Here is a 15,320-nt window from a genome sequence, read left to right as displayed (position 1 = left end):
AAGCAAAACTGGTTCATTTCTAAAATGTAACAGCAGATTTGCTGATGGTGTTTCCACACTATTACCTTTCAAGATTTATTTTTACAGTGTTTTGTGGCTTCTGATACTGCAAATGTCTTGTCACTATTCACCATGTAAGCTACAGACATAAATCAGCCTTATGTGATGGAGTCTCAGTGCAAGGTAAGTGGAAGCACTGGGACAATTATAATTTTTAAAATGTTCCTAACAGAAGACACCTACATTAGTTACCCTTTATTTAATAAATGTTTTGCTGGTTTATCTTCAGGAACATGGAGATAGTGGAGAAAGCTCTGACAGAAATGACATGGAGTTTTTGAGTGACAAAAGACACCTTGGGGTACAGAGTGTTGAAGAACAATAAAGAATACAATGTTTTTCTCACAACGTGCTTTTGCAAATATGAGTGAAGTTTCAGAATATGACCCAAGAAGTGTCTCAACAACTAAACACTGATTGCTGCTGTTCCAATATATGTCTGATTAAAGTAAATTAATAGGCTAAGAGTGAATTCTTAGTTACTTGTGGCACAACACATCCCCTCCCTTTGCCCAGCCAGCAAGATTTAATGTGAAGTACAGAAAAAACCATAATCATGGAAGAGAAAGGGAGTTTTGTGAGGAAGAACATGACAGTGGCATCTATTGCTTTATTTAATCTAGAGGGATTGCTGGAGCTTGTCATCTGATTCCCATTAACTGAAGCTCTTGTTTTCTGATGCATGGGTCTTGGAACTGTCATTAGCTGATGACTTCTGAACATGGGAAGCTTCCTGCTTGGGCCATTACAAAGGAATTCAAAATCCTGATGTCCCTAAACCAGCCTGCCTCTTTCAGTCTGGGCAAATGTAGATTTTTTTTCCCTCACTCCTCAAAGTAACCGAGTGGAAACAGAAAGAGCTTTGGCCAACTGGAAACATGTAAAATTTACCTATATTCAGCAAAGCAAGTAGTTGAACATTAAGAATAGTGATTTTCTTAATTCTTACACTCCAGGTTCCATATTTTTGTTGCAGAATAAAGTGTTGGTTCAGTATTCATAAAGAAGGTAGATTTACTTTATAGATCAACTAATCTAATAAAAGAAGAATACTTTTATTCTAGTTGATATGCTGCTGCAGTAATCTCCTATGAGATACTTAATATTGTCCTAAACTACTCTTGGTTACACATTTTTGTTTACTGGTGTGCCTGAAGAAAGTGAGGGGAACCACTGGATTATTTAAAGTACTATGCAAGACAAGTTTTCTGGACATGTTTTGAAGGGATATTTAAATTATGCTTTTGCCAGACATTTTCATGGTAGTTGAGAAAAAGCATGCCCAAAATTTGGCATGGGCCTGTGTGGTTTCTGGCTAGCTAAACAGTATAAACAAAATTTTCCAGCCACTGGGCTGTCAGTTGAAAATGCAAATCAGTTGCCTCCCCTACTTTTTCCTTTTCCCTCCTTTTTTTTGAAAAGAAAATGTCAGTCTGAGTGTAATGGTATACAGCATGGGGGTATTTAGAAGGGCAGTATATCCTCCAAAAAGCTGTTTTCTCTCTCAGCTAGGGAAAACCAAGACAGAAATACAATCACTGAAAGCAGACATTTCATTCATCCACATGCAAATCACCACCTTAAGCCACGCTTGAGTCTAACAGGAAAGATTGAAAGTGACACAACCTCCAAAGCAAAACTGAGAGCTCATTCTTTTTCTGCATAACATGTGCTGTGAGTGATTGAAAGTTGTTCATTTTTCATCTCTCTCACCAACTATCTGCTGAGTGTCTCATTTCCCTGGTGTTTCTACTTTTTCTTAATTTCAGAATTGTAGAGTTGAATTTGTCACTTTTTGGCTCCTACTGTATAAACCAGTGGTCAGACTCAATAAGTGCTCCAGCTAAGATAGCATACTTCACAGGCCTGGCTGCATTGCTGGGTGAAATACCAAAACTGAAATTATTTCCATGATACAGAACCACTGTCTTATGATAATTCTGTTGCACATTAAGTCCCAGGATTTGCAAAGGAATTTCTGTGGTCAAAGCAGTGGAATTTATTCCCATTAGTTATTCTAGTTATTCTCTGTGGGGTTTCTTTTAAATTTTTTTGTGGTTTTTGGTGGGGTTTTTTTTGTTGTTGTTGTTTTGTTTTGTTTTTGCTTTTTTTTTTTTCTTTTAATTCCACTTCTCTTTAGAATCATATGCCCACTGGAGAGAGAACTTTTACAGCTATGCTGTTCCTTGTTAATGTTCTGAATGACATCTTTCAGTGAGAGCTCTGATTTTTTGTTTCAGCTAAGGCTGCTAGCACTGTCTAGGGGAGGCTACTGTCCTGACTGTACATGATAAACCTTGGGAAAGAACAGCTATTTCCCTCATTAGTTTTGATGTTTCACTGCAAGGCAGAAAATGCCCACACTGCCCCTTTGCTCACAGAGCTGTGTTTGTCTTTAGCTTGATTTCATAGGTAAGCAAAGCATAACAGAGGAGGCCTGTGGTGATCAATTTCTGTCTGGGTCATATCTACCCCGTCCAAGCTTTTGGCAGACTTGGGCAGCCTTCTGCAGTTTAAGGATTGACAGATTGTCTCTGGCTACTGCTGAGAGGCAGATATTTTCTAGTCGTTGACAAAAAAGAAAGAAAAAGAAATTCTGGATCCCAGGCTATGTCCTTGCTAACCAATTAAAATGCTTTTTCTGGAGAATACCCAGTGCTCATCAAACTGGATATTTGATGTGCAATAATCAAAGTGCTCAAACTTGCAACGAGGGGCTCTAACATAGCATTCCAACAAGCTGCAATAAATGCTTTGACAAAAACCACACACTCTCTGAAATGAAATCTTATTTACTGTGGTGTTATTAAAGTGCTAAACAGACAAACTCAGGAGGGCTGCTAGGATGTGGGTGAATAAATAAGCTTTGATGCTAATGTCAGTCAATGCTAATTTCTATCCTTTGAAGAAAGTGTGATAAACACAGCTGTCAGAATTGTGATCTGAAATTGCTCTAATTAAAATAGATTTTTACTAGAATGAAAGCAGCACCTTGTTTTGTTTCCTCTTTAGCAGAACCAATTCAGAAAATAGTGACTTTCCAGTTCTTTCATGGCCAGGAAGGAAAGGTAAGATTTGTTACATATAAACAAGGATCTGAATATGCACAATTGTATAGAATTCCATATTCATGTTCCTTTTGTAATGTTGCCTTCTATACCAAGGCAGGCGACCTGGTTCTGAGGTACAGCTCGACAGCCCACTCTCCAGGGCCGTTCGGGCCAATGACACACGCAGACATTGTTGTATTTGCTACCCACAATTAGCATCTTAATTTAGAATCTGAGATCTTCAAGGGGGGATTATCTGTACTGGCCATTAAGTGATTTCTCTGCAGTATTATGGGGAGGTGACATAACTCTGTCATGTGCATCTCTCAAGTATATGTGTTACAGTAAAAGACAGACAAGGGTGTTTTAAGGTTAAGAACTATTTCACTGATGATGAGAATAATAACTAGCCATCACTGTAAAGAAAGGCATGAAGGGATAAAATACATAAACCTGAAGTTAGTTGATCTCTGGATAACCTTTCATCTTTTGTCTCTTCCTCAAAAATCACCTTGTTTCTTTTTGTAGATGGATAGAAAGACCTGTCACTCCAAGCCTTGCAAATTTACTTTGTAAATGAAATTGCCATTTGGCTTAGATCTGGGGAGCCACTCCTTTTCAGTAGAGCTGAAAATGAAGGTGATAAATTATTTCAGTGCTTTGTTTTTAATGAGACCACTATTTTACAAAACAGTCTAATTAATTACAGAGAACAGCATAGCCAAAAATAAATAACTGATATAACTACATATGTTTGATTTGCGAGTGCTATTGATTTTAATTTAATTATTGTAAAAGAGAGCTATGCCACAATTTAGTGCCATAAAAGAAAAAGATGAATTTGTATACTGCTAGATTTATATAGAAAAATATTATATTAATATACCTTCTACTGGTGCTATCTATCAATGCATTAATTATAGCAAATCGATCTGATGAGGAGAAATTCGATTAATTACACCATCTCTTCCATGAGTGGGCACTAGATGGCAGTAAAAGATAGGAGCTGGGGTGTGGAAATTTTCTTGATGTTCGTGCACTTCAGTGGAGGATCACTACATTAATATCCTGTAATCTATTCTTTGGAGGGGGGAGGAAGAAAGAAAGAGTCATAGGAATTACAAAAGCTTTATTGCATGACTCAGTTGTTTCTAGAATCTATGGAAGAAATTGGTACAATTAGAGGCAAAGTGGCAGAACATGATATTCAGTGACCAGGGCTGACAGCAAAGTCCTTTGCAGATGGGAGAAATGTAATTTTCTCTCTCTCTCTTGGTCATGTTGCTTCACAGAAAAATCTCCTCCAGAATTCATATGCTCCCTCCATGTCACCACAGCGCTCCTTGAGTGCAGTTCTAGTCCCAAACTTGATGGTGTTAAAAACATCAATTTTAACAACATTTTACACTCTGATTCTGACCCATCTGACCAAAGGCAAACCCTTGGGCTGGTGGAGGAGACACAGCAATGGTTGTGTTCAGGAGGAGGCCTGGGTCAGAACTGGAGATTACAACGAACCCTCAATAAAAACCACTCCAAATGAACCCCAGGGGGAGTATTAGCAGGGAAGGAGGGGATTGGAGTCTGACTCAGGCTGCAGACTCCAGCTCTCAAATCACTAGCAGCCTGACCCGGATATTTCACATGCTTCAGAAGGGTTTTTGGAGAGCCAATTACCCTCAGGACAGGATGAAAGTGAAACAGCTCATCATGTGCAAGGGATCACTGCAGATTATCCCATGTGTTACTATGTTTTTAAAAATTACAAAGACATACTTTTATTCCAACTACAAAAGGAAGCGCTCAAAGGTTAGGAAACTCTGCATCTGTGTTTTAGCCCATTCTGTGCACTAAATAAGACACCCTTTGGGACAGAAAAGTATGCAACCACGTAATTAAAAATTGAGGCCTATGCACAAATTGGCACAACTCGTCTGGAGCAAGCTTTTCCTAGGAAGTCAGCACCAGGTTTATCCGTATAGATAATGTTGTTTGTGCAATTTTATGTGCAATATTGACATGCTTTTATACATGAAGAGTGTTATGAGTAAAAAGTTGTTCATATTTTTAAAAGTTGCAAAGTTCACAAGTTAAACCAATTGCTGCCAAGTTGGAGTTCTAACTATTTATTGTTGATAATTTCATGTTGTAATCTCCTGTTAACAGTTTCCTTTTATTACCAGTAGTGCCCCGAGCCGGCCCGCCGCTGCCTGCCCGCCCAGGAGCGGCGGGGCCCCGGCCCCACCTTTCGGCCCGTGCCGGGAGTAGCCCGGGGGTGCCGCGGGAGCGGCGGGGCGCCCGTCCCTGAGCGCGGGTCCCGGCCGTGCTGGGGGAGCCCCGTGCGTGGTGCCCCAGGGGTGCGGACCCTTCCCGAGAGCGGCGGGGCGCCCCCCGCTCAAGCGCGGTCCCAGCCGCGCCGGGGAAGCCCCGCGGGGGTGCCCCAGGAGTGTCCCGGGAGCGGGGACCCGTCCCGGGAGCGGCGGGGCGCCCCCCTGCCTCGGCGCGGGTCCCGGCCGCGCTGGGGGGGCTCCGCAAAGACCGGTCCAGGTCGCCGTGTTCCGCAGGGGCAGCTGCTAGCCGGCGCCCTTAGCCGGGCGTCGCCCTGCTGCTTCTGGAAGATGGCATCCAGACGGTGAAGAGGAGGGGGCATCGAATCGGCATGCAAATGACATTGGATCCAGTATGAACGGGAGAAACCCCTCAGCAAACCTAGCCAAAGCCCCCTAAAAACAACGAGCAAACACAAAATTGACTAATCAAAGTGATGTCTCGACGTGAGGAACAGAACCTAGTATCCGCTAAGACCCTTTTTTACCCCTCACCCTAAATACAGATGTCGGCTAGACAGAGGACTCCGAATGTTGAACCATACGCAGGATATTTCCTGTGAGTTCGTGAGGACGTACGCCCCAGCTCCCCACACAGACCAGCGGACAAAGCTGCGCTCTTCCTCGTCCCCCGAGTCACTTTTGGGAGCAGCGGCGGCACGAGCGAGGACCCGTCGGTTCTCCCCACTCGAGCTGATCCTTTGTAATAAAAGCAGCATTAACAAGGAGAAAAGTCTCCTGCCCGTGCCTATTTCAAAGAGTGGTCCATCGCATGGACTCTGATCTGTGTCACTGCCTGGGATGAAACTGTCTAGGGGTCACTGTGGCCCTTGTGGTGTAATCGCCTAAGAGTAAAGGGAAATCCTTTAAACCCCAGACACGACTTTCCGACAGTTTCGATACATTATTAAAAGTGTGTCTATTAGGCTGTGGCTCTTTGGGGAGATTTGGACATGCTCCATTCATCGCAGCCACTACCCCAGGAGCTGGGCAGGCTGCTAGAGGCGGAGCGGGTCTTCACGCCACGCTCAAGATGGCGGCCCGCGGGAGCCGGGCCGGGCCCCACGCCTTCTCCGCTCCGCCGGCTGCGACTTCCGGAGGGGGCGGGAGAGGGCGTCCGTCCCATGGTAACTGCGCCACGGTGGGGACGCTGCGGCCGCCTTTCGCTTCCTGCCGCCGTCCGGCCCGCGAAGACAGGCAGCCGCCGCCTCCGGGGTCGCGCTGCCGGCAGCCGCCAGGTCGCGAGGTGAGAGGAGCCCGCCAGGGCGGGCGGGTCGACCCCGCGGGGCGGTTTTTCCGCGCCGCCGAGGTACCAGGTCGGGCCGGCGGCGCCGGGGGAGGAGGAGGAGGTGGTGGCGGTGCTCGTGGCGGCCGCGGTGGTGGCGGCGGCCGCGGCCGCCCTGTGCTCGTGTAGCGGGAGAGGAAGCCCTGGTCCAGGGGCAGCGCCCCGGGGAGCCGCGCCCGCGGGACAGCGGCGGCCCCGCCGCGGGGAGAGCCCTGTTGGGGGCGGCGGTGCCCTTGTGTCGGCTGAGCCCTACCTTAAAATATCTTGTAAAAATGAATTAATTCTTCACCTTCACTTCTGAATCTTTTGTATTTATTTTACTGGGATCTGGAGCCTTTTTTTTCTCCTTTATTTAAAGGTGTTCAAGCACCTAACTTTTTTCGTTCGCTACGGGCTGAGATGTGATCAGCCTTTCGCGTGCTCCTGTCCTGTCCTTTGTTCAGACACAAGGTGCTTGTAGTTGCCTATTTTATTTGTTAGGAGCAAAGACGCTTCAAGAGCAGGTATACAAGCAGTGGTTTCGAAAGGGAGCTCATATGGCACCTTTGTCTTGGGAAATAAGGATACGGTTATTCCCGACTTGTCGTCGTACAACCGATATTATAAGGTTACTCATTGCTTCCAGTGGCGGTGGAAAACGCTGGAGGTGTTGGAGAGACCATTAGGGCAGAGGTCTGTCCAGAGAGGTGTGGAAGCCTCTTCAATTTCTGGATTCAGTGCGAGCAGCCAGTTCCGATGTCTTTTGTGGAGTTGGCACCTGCAGCCAGTTCAGGAGCTCTCGCTGTACCCCACTTCCGGAATGGCTTAGTTGCTGCATCAGGGACAGCTCACCTGCTGGATCTTCACATCCTCATCCTGGGAGAGATTGAGAGGATACTAGAAGTTTAATGAAAAACTTTTCTGTGAGTAAGGCAATATGACACTCCATCTCTTTTTCTCAACCTCTGGAGGAGATGGAAAAATAGATTTTTGCAGTATGGTTGATGGTTCACGTTGCATGGATGTAAATGAGAACCAGCTTTTCAGGAAAGAGATGAAGAGCTGTAGAAACTCAAAGTGTGTCTGTAGCATGTGTGTGATTTAAATGAACAAAAGCTCTCTGATCAGACTTGCAAGTAGCTTGTTATAGAATATCTGGCATGGATAAGCTGTGAAGTAGTAACAAACATTTAGGGCAAGGCATCTGTGTTGTCAGTGAGTTTATAAAAGTGCTCAGCTTTAAGAGTGTCGACTGGTGGAGCTACAGGCAAAAATGGGTGCCAGGAAGCAGATGGCATGAATTGAGACTGGAAGGAATGAGGGATTTCTTAACTGAATAAATTAATAAGAGCCTGAAGCAAGCAGCCTGCAGGGATGGGCGTGGAAGAGATCTAGTGTCAAACAGCCAAGGTGGGGCCAGGGAAAAGTGCATTAGAAAAATATAAATATTTCAGACGTTGGCATGGCACTAAGGCTGCCAGAGTTCAAGTGTTTGGACAATGCTCTCAGACACACGGTGTGATTCTTGGGGCTGTCCCATGCAGGTGTTGGACTGGATGATTCCTGTGGTTCTGTTCCAACCCAGGAGATTCTGTGATTTGTAGTCTCTTGTGGCAGATATTTAAGCTTGTAATCAAACCTTCACGCTATATTAGAATGTATAAAACATTTACAGATTGTATTTATTTTACTCATGTTTATGTTTTTTTTCTGAATATAAAATAAATTACTTGTGCTTCTTCAGTTTTTTAGTAGCTCCCAGAAACTAACTACTACTGGGGGACTGCTGTGCTGATTGCTGAATGCTTGTGTAAATTGAAACACAAAGAAGCAAACATCCAGGTGGGGGCTTTTTTTCTTAAGTAATTGTCTTTAAATGTTAAAGTAAGGAAACAAAACAGCCTTTGACACTCATGTCCTGTTTCAGAACAGTGGTTGAACTTTATCATTGTTGTAGAGTAGGATATTTTGGTGGTCATTAAATAGAAAGAAAAATCAGATTCCACAGGAAGATTTGTTTTCTCCTTTAGAATGAAGGGAGTGATATCCGGTAGTAATATCATAGCCTAGTTGGAGGACAGTTATTTTGAGATTAGAAGCTCAAATATGTATGTTGGTTAGAAGCAGATGAATGTTGAAGTGGGGACTTGACACTAGAGTGGTGCTAAGTATGGAAGAGTGCCTTAGGCACCTTGTGCCATCACTCAGGGGGGCTTTTCCCCCTTTTGGGGGACACAGTATATATGTAGGGAATAAAACTCAATGATTGGCTTTTTCCTTTTTTTTTTTTTTTGGCCTGCTTTTGAGCTCACTGTAGCGAAGTTAAGGTTGTTTGCCGGTTATATGAAGTGATAAATAAGGCCACAGCCATGTCTGTTGGCCTTCAAGGCACCTGGGAGAGGGCAGTGTCAGTGGCTGGGCTTTCCTGTCTGTGGGAGCCAAAACTTTGCTTCAATGGATTTGCCTTCTCCAGGGCAGGGGCAGACACAACTTGAGGATGAAGCTTTCTTAGCAGAGTCTCAACATTGCTGAGAATGGGGTTTTTTTCTCTTCAATTTTTTTTTTCACTCCTTCTTTCCAAATACACTACCATCACACATTCCTGGCTCTGTTGGAGCATGCCATTTGAAGCTATTTTTGACTGCTCAGAGAATTACTGTAGCAGGAACAAAGGACAGTAATTGGGGCCTTGAGAAGAAGGTCCCAAGGGGCCTTGAGAAGAAAGAGATGGAATTCAGATTAGTAGCCTCCAAAAAAATCTTGCCGTAGAAGAGGTGAAAAGTAAGACTTTGAAAGAACAAAGGTAAAAACAACATGTGAAAACACTTAGTTCTCAAAATGTTACCCTTTCACATGAGGAGGCTTTTTGAATGGCTTTCATAGTAATGTTTCTCATATGTTGACCATAGATTTATTTGGACAGTATGCTTGACTTTTTCTCTCAGCCTTTAACAGAGATGATTGATTTATTGGCTTTGATAGAGGGATAGAATTACTTTCAAACTTCAAAATACATAAGAAGCACCTCAGGTAATTAACAAGCCTACATCTGTCTCTCTTTAAAGTGATCAATGGCATGAATTTGGTTTGGTAATCATGGCTATTTTCTTGTTCAGCAGCCATATGGTATTTCTGAGTTTAGTGTAATTTCCTGTACGTGGTTTTTTTACAGAGTCTACTGGGCTTTGGTGTGAAGTGCAGCAAAAATTAAATACTGTGGGAAGGTGTGAAAATGTTCTTATATTAAAAGAGAGAAAAAAAAATGTTGTTTTAACTTTGGGGTAAGAGTAGATTGTAACCTCTAAATCACACTTTCAGGGAGACTGTTATGTGAAAGCAGTACAAATTTGTAACTGCTGCTTGTATGACACTGAAGTTTTTAATGCAAATAATGATCAACAGACCAGTGTTTAGTTGTAAACAAAATACTTTTTAGCTTTTCTGTAAAAAGGAGACCCTTCTTTCAGTATTATATCCTTCTAAGGGGTTTTCTTCTTGAGGTGATACATTAATGCTGTTGTTAAATGTGTCATGACATTAATAGAACAGCCACAGGAAATTTCCATCTTTCTGATTTTTTGAGGCGTGCAGTAATGATAAAAGTGTGAATTGCATCTGTCACATGAGAAGTGGCTGAGGGTTGTTTAGTCTGGAGAAAAGGAGGCCCAGGAGGACCTTACTGCTTTTTACAACCACCTGAAAGGAGGTTGTTGACAGGTGGGAGTTGGTTCCTTCTCCCAGGTACCAAGTGATAGCACAAAATGAAACAGCCTCTGGTTGCTCCAGAGGAGGTTTAGATTGGATATTAGGAAAAATGTCTTAATTAAAAAGATGCGTCATGCATTGAAACAGTCTGCCCAGGGAAGTGATGGAGTCACCATCCCTAGAAGTGTTCAAAAAACACGCAGGTGTGGTGCTTACAGAGGGGATTTAGTGGTGGACTTGGCCAGTGTTTGTTTAATGGTCAGACTAGATGATCTTAGAGATCTTTTCCAACTGTAATGATTCTAAGAAACTTCTGAGAAACTTTCTGGGCATCAAGAAGCATAGTCCATCTGAGCTGAGCAAAGCTAGAATTACAGAGAAGTCTGGTTGGGAAGCTCAGAGCTGTTTCTGAAGCAGTTTTATAAAGGTGGAAAATCCTGGGTTTTTTTTAAGCTGACCTTTATGCTTATAAATAGCAGCTTAAATTTCTCTGTGGGAGATTCTCCAGCATGCAATATTAACAGAAATAAATCTGTCTGGGAGAGTTGTGGGAAGGGGAACCAGTGTCAGATGATGATCTTGGAAGGAGATCTGGAAGTGGAAGCATTTCAAGTAAGGGGAGTGGGGCAAAGAAAAGCAGCAAAAGTGGTATTGGGAAATGGAATGGGGCAAAGCCCGGGATCACAGAAGAGTAAAAGTTGCTAATGGTGTTGTAGACTAGTGTAGACCTTGTGAGCATAGTTTTCTGGTTAGTAAAGGTAGCATTGAGGAGAGACAGAGAAAGAAACTGCGTGGGATACAGTCAGGTAAGTGCCATTTAAAATTAAGTAGAAATACATCTGAAAGGCACCAGAGAAAAAATTAGTGATTGTAAGGTGCATATTCTTGGAGTGTGTGGAAGGAAATGAGAATAAGGGCATCTGGAGCCAATTCCTATGAGGGGGGAGAACCTTACTGCAGAGGTGGGGAAGTAGAGGTCTTGTGATATGGAGACAGCCTAACACTTGCAGCCCCAAATGAGAGAAGCTGTATGGTAACCTAGGGGCATGTCAGTGTGCCATGCTGGGTGTTCTCATTGATGCAGAGGCCAGAGTGCTGCTCACAGTGTGTGCAGCTTATAGAAGCTGTGAAAGAAACATTCTGTCGCAGACATTTCTCCACAGAAATACTTTCTTTCGGATTTCTGTGTCTTCTGGAGGACAGAGGCCTCAGAAGACAAGGTAAACAATTATTATCAGATGCTGTGGAATGTAACAGAAGTTTCCTGATTGGCTCATTTTCTATGTTTATAATTAAGGGCCAATCACAAAGTGCAAGCCAGGGGACTGCGTCCTTGGCCACAGCTTTGTTTGAGATTCTTTGCTATCTATTCTTAGCTAGCCTAGCTGCTCTGCAAACCTCTCTCTATATTCTTATTAGTATAGTCCTAATGTATTATTATATAATATCTTAATAAAACAAGCCTTCTGAGTCAAGAAACAAGATTCACCGTCTCTCTCTCACCAGCTGCGACCCACTCAGGCGCAGTAATATCTGGTGACCCGACGTGTCAGAGCAGAAATTAATTTGATAAGACCAGAGGAGCAAAATTGCTGCACTGGGTAAAAATCCTGTATGTGTAGCATTTGATGGTTGCTTTGAAGTGACCACAGAAAGTGGATTCAAGCCAGGAGCTGAAGAACTGAAGATCCTGATTTGGACAGAGTTCACAGCCAAGGCTGACCACAAAGAGAATCTTCTGGAAAACCATCAGGAAAGATGATGGAAAAGAGCAGCAGACCTGTGGAGCTGGCCAGAGCAAGCTGGACTTTTGAAAAAGGTACTGTGGGCTTTTGTATCCCTGATGAACCAGCCCTTCGTAGCTTGTGGCTGTTCGTATGGCAGACACATGCCTTGCTGGAAGAGGTTCCTTTTACTCCTTCAGAGGAGAAACTTATTGCCCTCTGGAAATATTGGTGCAGAGAAGACGGTTGCTTTTTGTCAGAAACAGATATCTATAAATTCTTTAGATGGGCAAAGCTTTTTGGGTTCTTTACTGATGTCCTGTACGCTTTAGATGTTTTTGTCTGGGAGTGCATGGACTCGATTATCCAATGCGTCTACAGTCAGGGACGCATGTTGCCTTCTACCTACCCAGCATTTATAAAGCTCTTCCCAGTTTTGAAACGCAGAGCAGCGTCTTTTCAATGGATTTCTAATTGTTATGGCCAGGCTCCGTTTTACCCCCCCTTGGCAGAAGACGCGGTGGGGGAGGACATTTTTCTTCCCAGCCCCCCCTGCTTCACGGTGGGGGATGGCGAAATTTCGCTGGGCGAAGAAGTTTTTTTTACTCTTGCTCTGGAGCATGCTCAGATGGAGTTTTCTCCTTCCCCCCCTTCTCTCTCTCCGGGGGGATGGGAGTGGCCGCTCAAGCCACAGCCGGCCTCTCAGACTCTGCCTTCAGACATGGGGGCGGCACCGGTCTCTGAGGCTTCCTCCATGGCCCTGCTAGAGCCGTCACTCCAGGAGATCCCGCCCCCGCAAGAGCCTGTGTCGGAGAAGGCAGAAGAGACAGCACTTCCGGCGATTGACTTGTTGCTAAGCAACAGCGATGCTCCGCCGCTTCTCCTAGCTCCGCTGCTGCCTGTCTGCGCTGCGACAGAGACTGCGACTGTGCCTCCGCAGCGGACCCCGGGGACAGCGCCGGCCCCGTGCCGTGCCTGCCGCCGTTTTCAGGGCCGGGGGACGCGGCGGCGGCGTGTTCCTGCGCGTCCCCGCCGCCTCAAGCCGAGACAGTCCCAGAGTCAGCGGCAGAAAACGGTGTTGAGCCCGCGGGACTCTCGGAGCAGCCCACGGCTGATCTTACAATCAGCGTGGTTCCCTCCCCAGTTCCGGCTTCCCCCCCGATGCTTCCACCGGACGTCCCAGCGGCTTTGCCGTTGTCAGAGACTGCCATGTCACCGGCGGCTTGTTCGAGCCTGGGCCGTCCCAGGCCAGCTGCCCCAGCAGCCGCCCCGGCGGGGGGGTCTCTCCTTCAGTGGAGCGGGGGCTGCCCGCCAGCTGACTCTTGCGGCAGTCCAGCTGCCGGTTTTTAAGATCAGTGGCGGTTTGGGGGGTGGTGTTTCCGTTGCTGTCCCATGGCGGCTCCCTGCGTCCTAGTGGCATGGGGGGGCAGGTGGATCCTGAGAGCCCTGCCTCTGGTCCCCAGCCCGGGGGGTGGTGCCGTGTTGCTGTGGGAAACAAACATTCCCAGACCCGAGATGAAGATTCTCGGGGCAGCTTCTATTTCCCCACTGCTGGCATGCCTCAGTGGTTTTGGGGAAAGGAAGCGTCTCACTACCCGTGCTGCCATTGTGCTGGCAGCAGGGTTCAGACCTGTGGAAATGCAGAGCCTGCTTCATCGGTTTGGCCTGGGCCGTTGGGCTCAGAAAGTTCCTGGGCTGGCCCCACTGCGTGGCCTCCTTATGTTTTTGGGGACTCTGGTTTCTCCTACCAGTCCTGGTCCCCCTTCGTGAGCCAGTTTTGGGGTTCCTGGTCCAGCATGGGCCAGGGCCCCCAGGGCCTTTCCTTCTCTGGCACTGCTCTGCTCGGGTGCTGCTCTTTTGCTTTTCAATTAAAAAAAAAAAAAAAAAAAAAATTAAATAAAAAATATTGAAAATAGCGGGCAGCAGCTCTGAAGCACTGAAGCACTGAAGGGCCAGAAAAGGACATTCTAAAAACTGTTTAAATTGTTTTAAATTGTTTAAAATTGTGTTATGCTGTTTCAGGACAAAAAGGACTCTCAGATGTCCAAAAGAAACAACTTCAGCTGATGGACTGTTCCTGAAACTCAGCTGCATGGACTTGAATTCTCTTTGCATTGTTTTTTGCAATTTTCTTAGATTGTAGGATTGTTTTAGTGATTTGTGAGTATTCTATATTTTATAGGTGAAGGAATTTCCTGTTCATTCCACATTAGCATTTTTCTTTTATTTTATACAATTTAGAAAGGTGAGATGTCCCAGACATTTCTCCACAGAAATCCTTTCTTTCGGATTTCTGTCCACTCAGGTGCAGTAATACATTCTTTTTGTTCTCTCTGTTCTTATTTCTCCCCCCATCTTTATCCTCTGTAGGAGACATAAAAAACTTGCTTTCATGGGTTGGTACAGTCAGCATATGACTGGAAATAACGTCTTTCTGCATCCAAATTTCTGAAGAAAGGTCTTGCTGTGTATCTTTTTGTATAGCATTGTTGTTTTTGTAGAAACAGATAAACACAGCGTGATAAACACATTCTTGTGCTGTCTATAGTACAACATAACTCTTGTGCTGTGTAACACAAATTAGTAAAAATTACTGAATTAAGCCATAACTAATAGCAGATGGAAACTGTGGTTTAGTCTTGTGTAATCTTTCCTTGTTAATGAACTTCACATGCAGATGAAATGGGAGGGAGATAGGCTTTAATAAGGGTAAATGTTTGCCGTGTCATCTGAAAACACTTATGCTCCTGGGTGAAGCTTGTGTGCTCAGCAGTACTCCTTTCTTGTGCAGAGCCAGAGTGTTTAGAAATTAAACTTGTTACTCCTGGGATGACAAGAATATATCCCTCTCCTAGAGCTTTAATTCTTATCTTTCCTCTTTATGTAACCTGGGTTGTTCAGGGGCTGTAAACAGCCTTGTTTTAGACTTTGTCATTGCCATCCTTGCATGTGATAAGGCGTGCCTGCTGGAGCTGAACCAGGAAGTCAGTCTCAAAGGCACTAAGGTTTATTGCCACAGCTAATACTGGGCTTGTGCCTTGCTTTTTTAAAAGCATCCTGTCTGCTGTTAACTGAGTGTTTGGAGAGAGTCTTGAGGAGAATTGTCTCAGGTTTCACAGTTTAGGTACAGCATCATCTTCCTGTGACTTGTACATGTTCTGGTCATGAATATGCTTGAAAAATATTTTAG

The 15,320-nt window shown here is 44.8% G+C and overlaps 1 protein-coding gene across 5 annotated transcripts in view; it reads left to right on the top strand.

The window, feature by feature from the left end:
* Positions 1–15,320, top strand: part of LOC132071814 (BRO1 domain-containing protein BROX) — a 118,198-nt gene that overhangs the window by 21,595 nt on the left and 81,283 nt on the right. Inside the window, exons 12-13 of one of the 5 annotated variants that reach the window (XM_059469599.1) lie at positions 3,073–3,128; positions 5,944–5,960. The exons of 3 other annotated variants lie outside the window; for them this stretch is intronic. In XM_059469599.1, coding sequence (XP_059325582.1) covers positions 3,073–3,128; positions 5,944–5,954 — 67 coding nt within the window. In that variant the 3' untranslated portion in view covers positions 5,955–5,960. Of the gene's footprint in view, positions 1–3,072; positions 3,129–5,943; positions 5,961–6,592; positions 6,684–15,320 lie in introns of those variants that run through there. One more of the 5 variants, XM_059469597.1, reaches the window with a different exon arrangement.

This window comes from Ammospiza nelsoni, chromosome 3 (genome assembly GCF_027579445.1).
Source record: "Ammospiza nelsoni isolate bAmmNel1 chromosome 3, bAmmNel1.pri, whole genome shotgun sequence".
Taxonomy (NCBI): domain Eukaryota; kingdom Metazoa; phylum Chordata; class Aves; order Passeriformes; family Passerellidae; genus Ammospiza; species Ammospiza nelsoni.
This window is presented reverse-complemented; position numbering and strand designations above follow the sequence as displayed.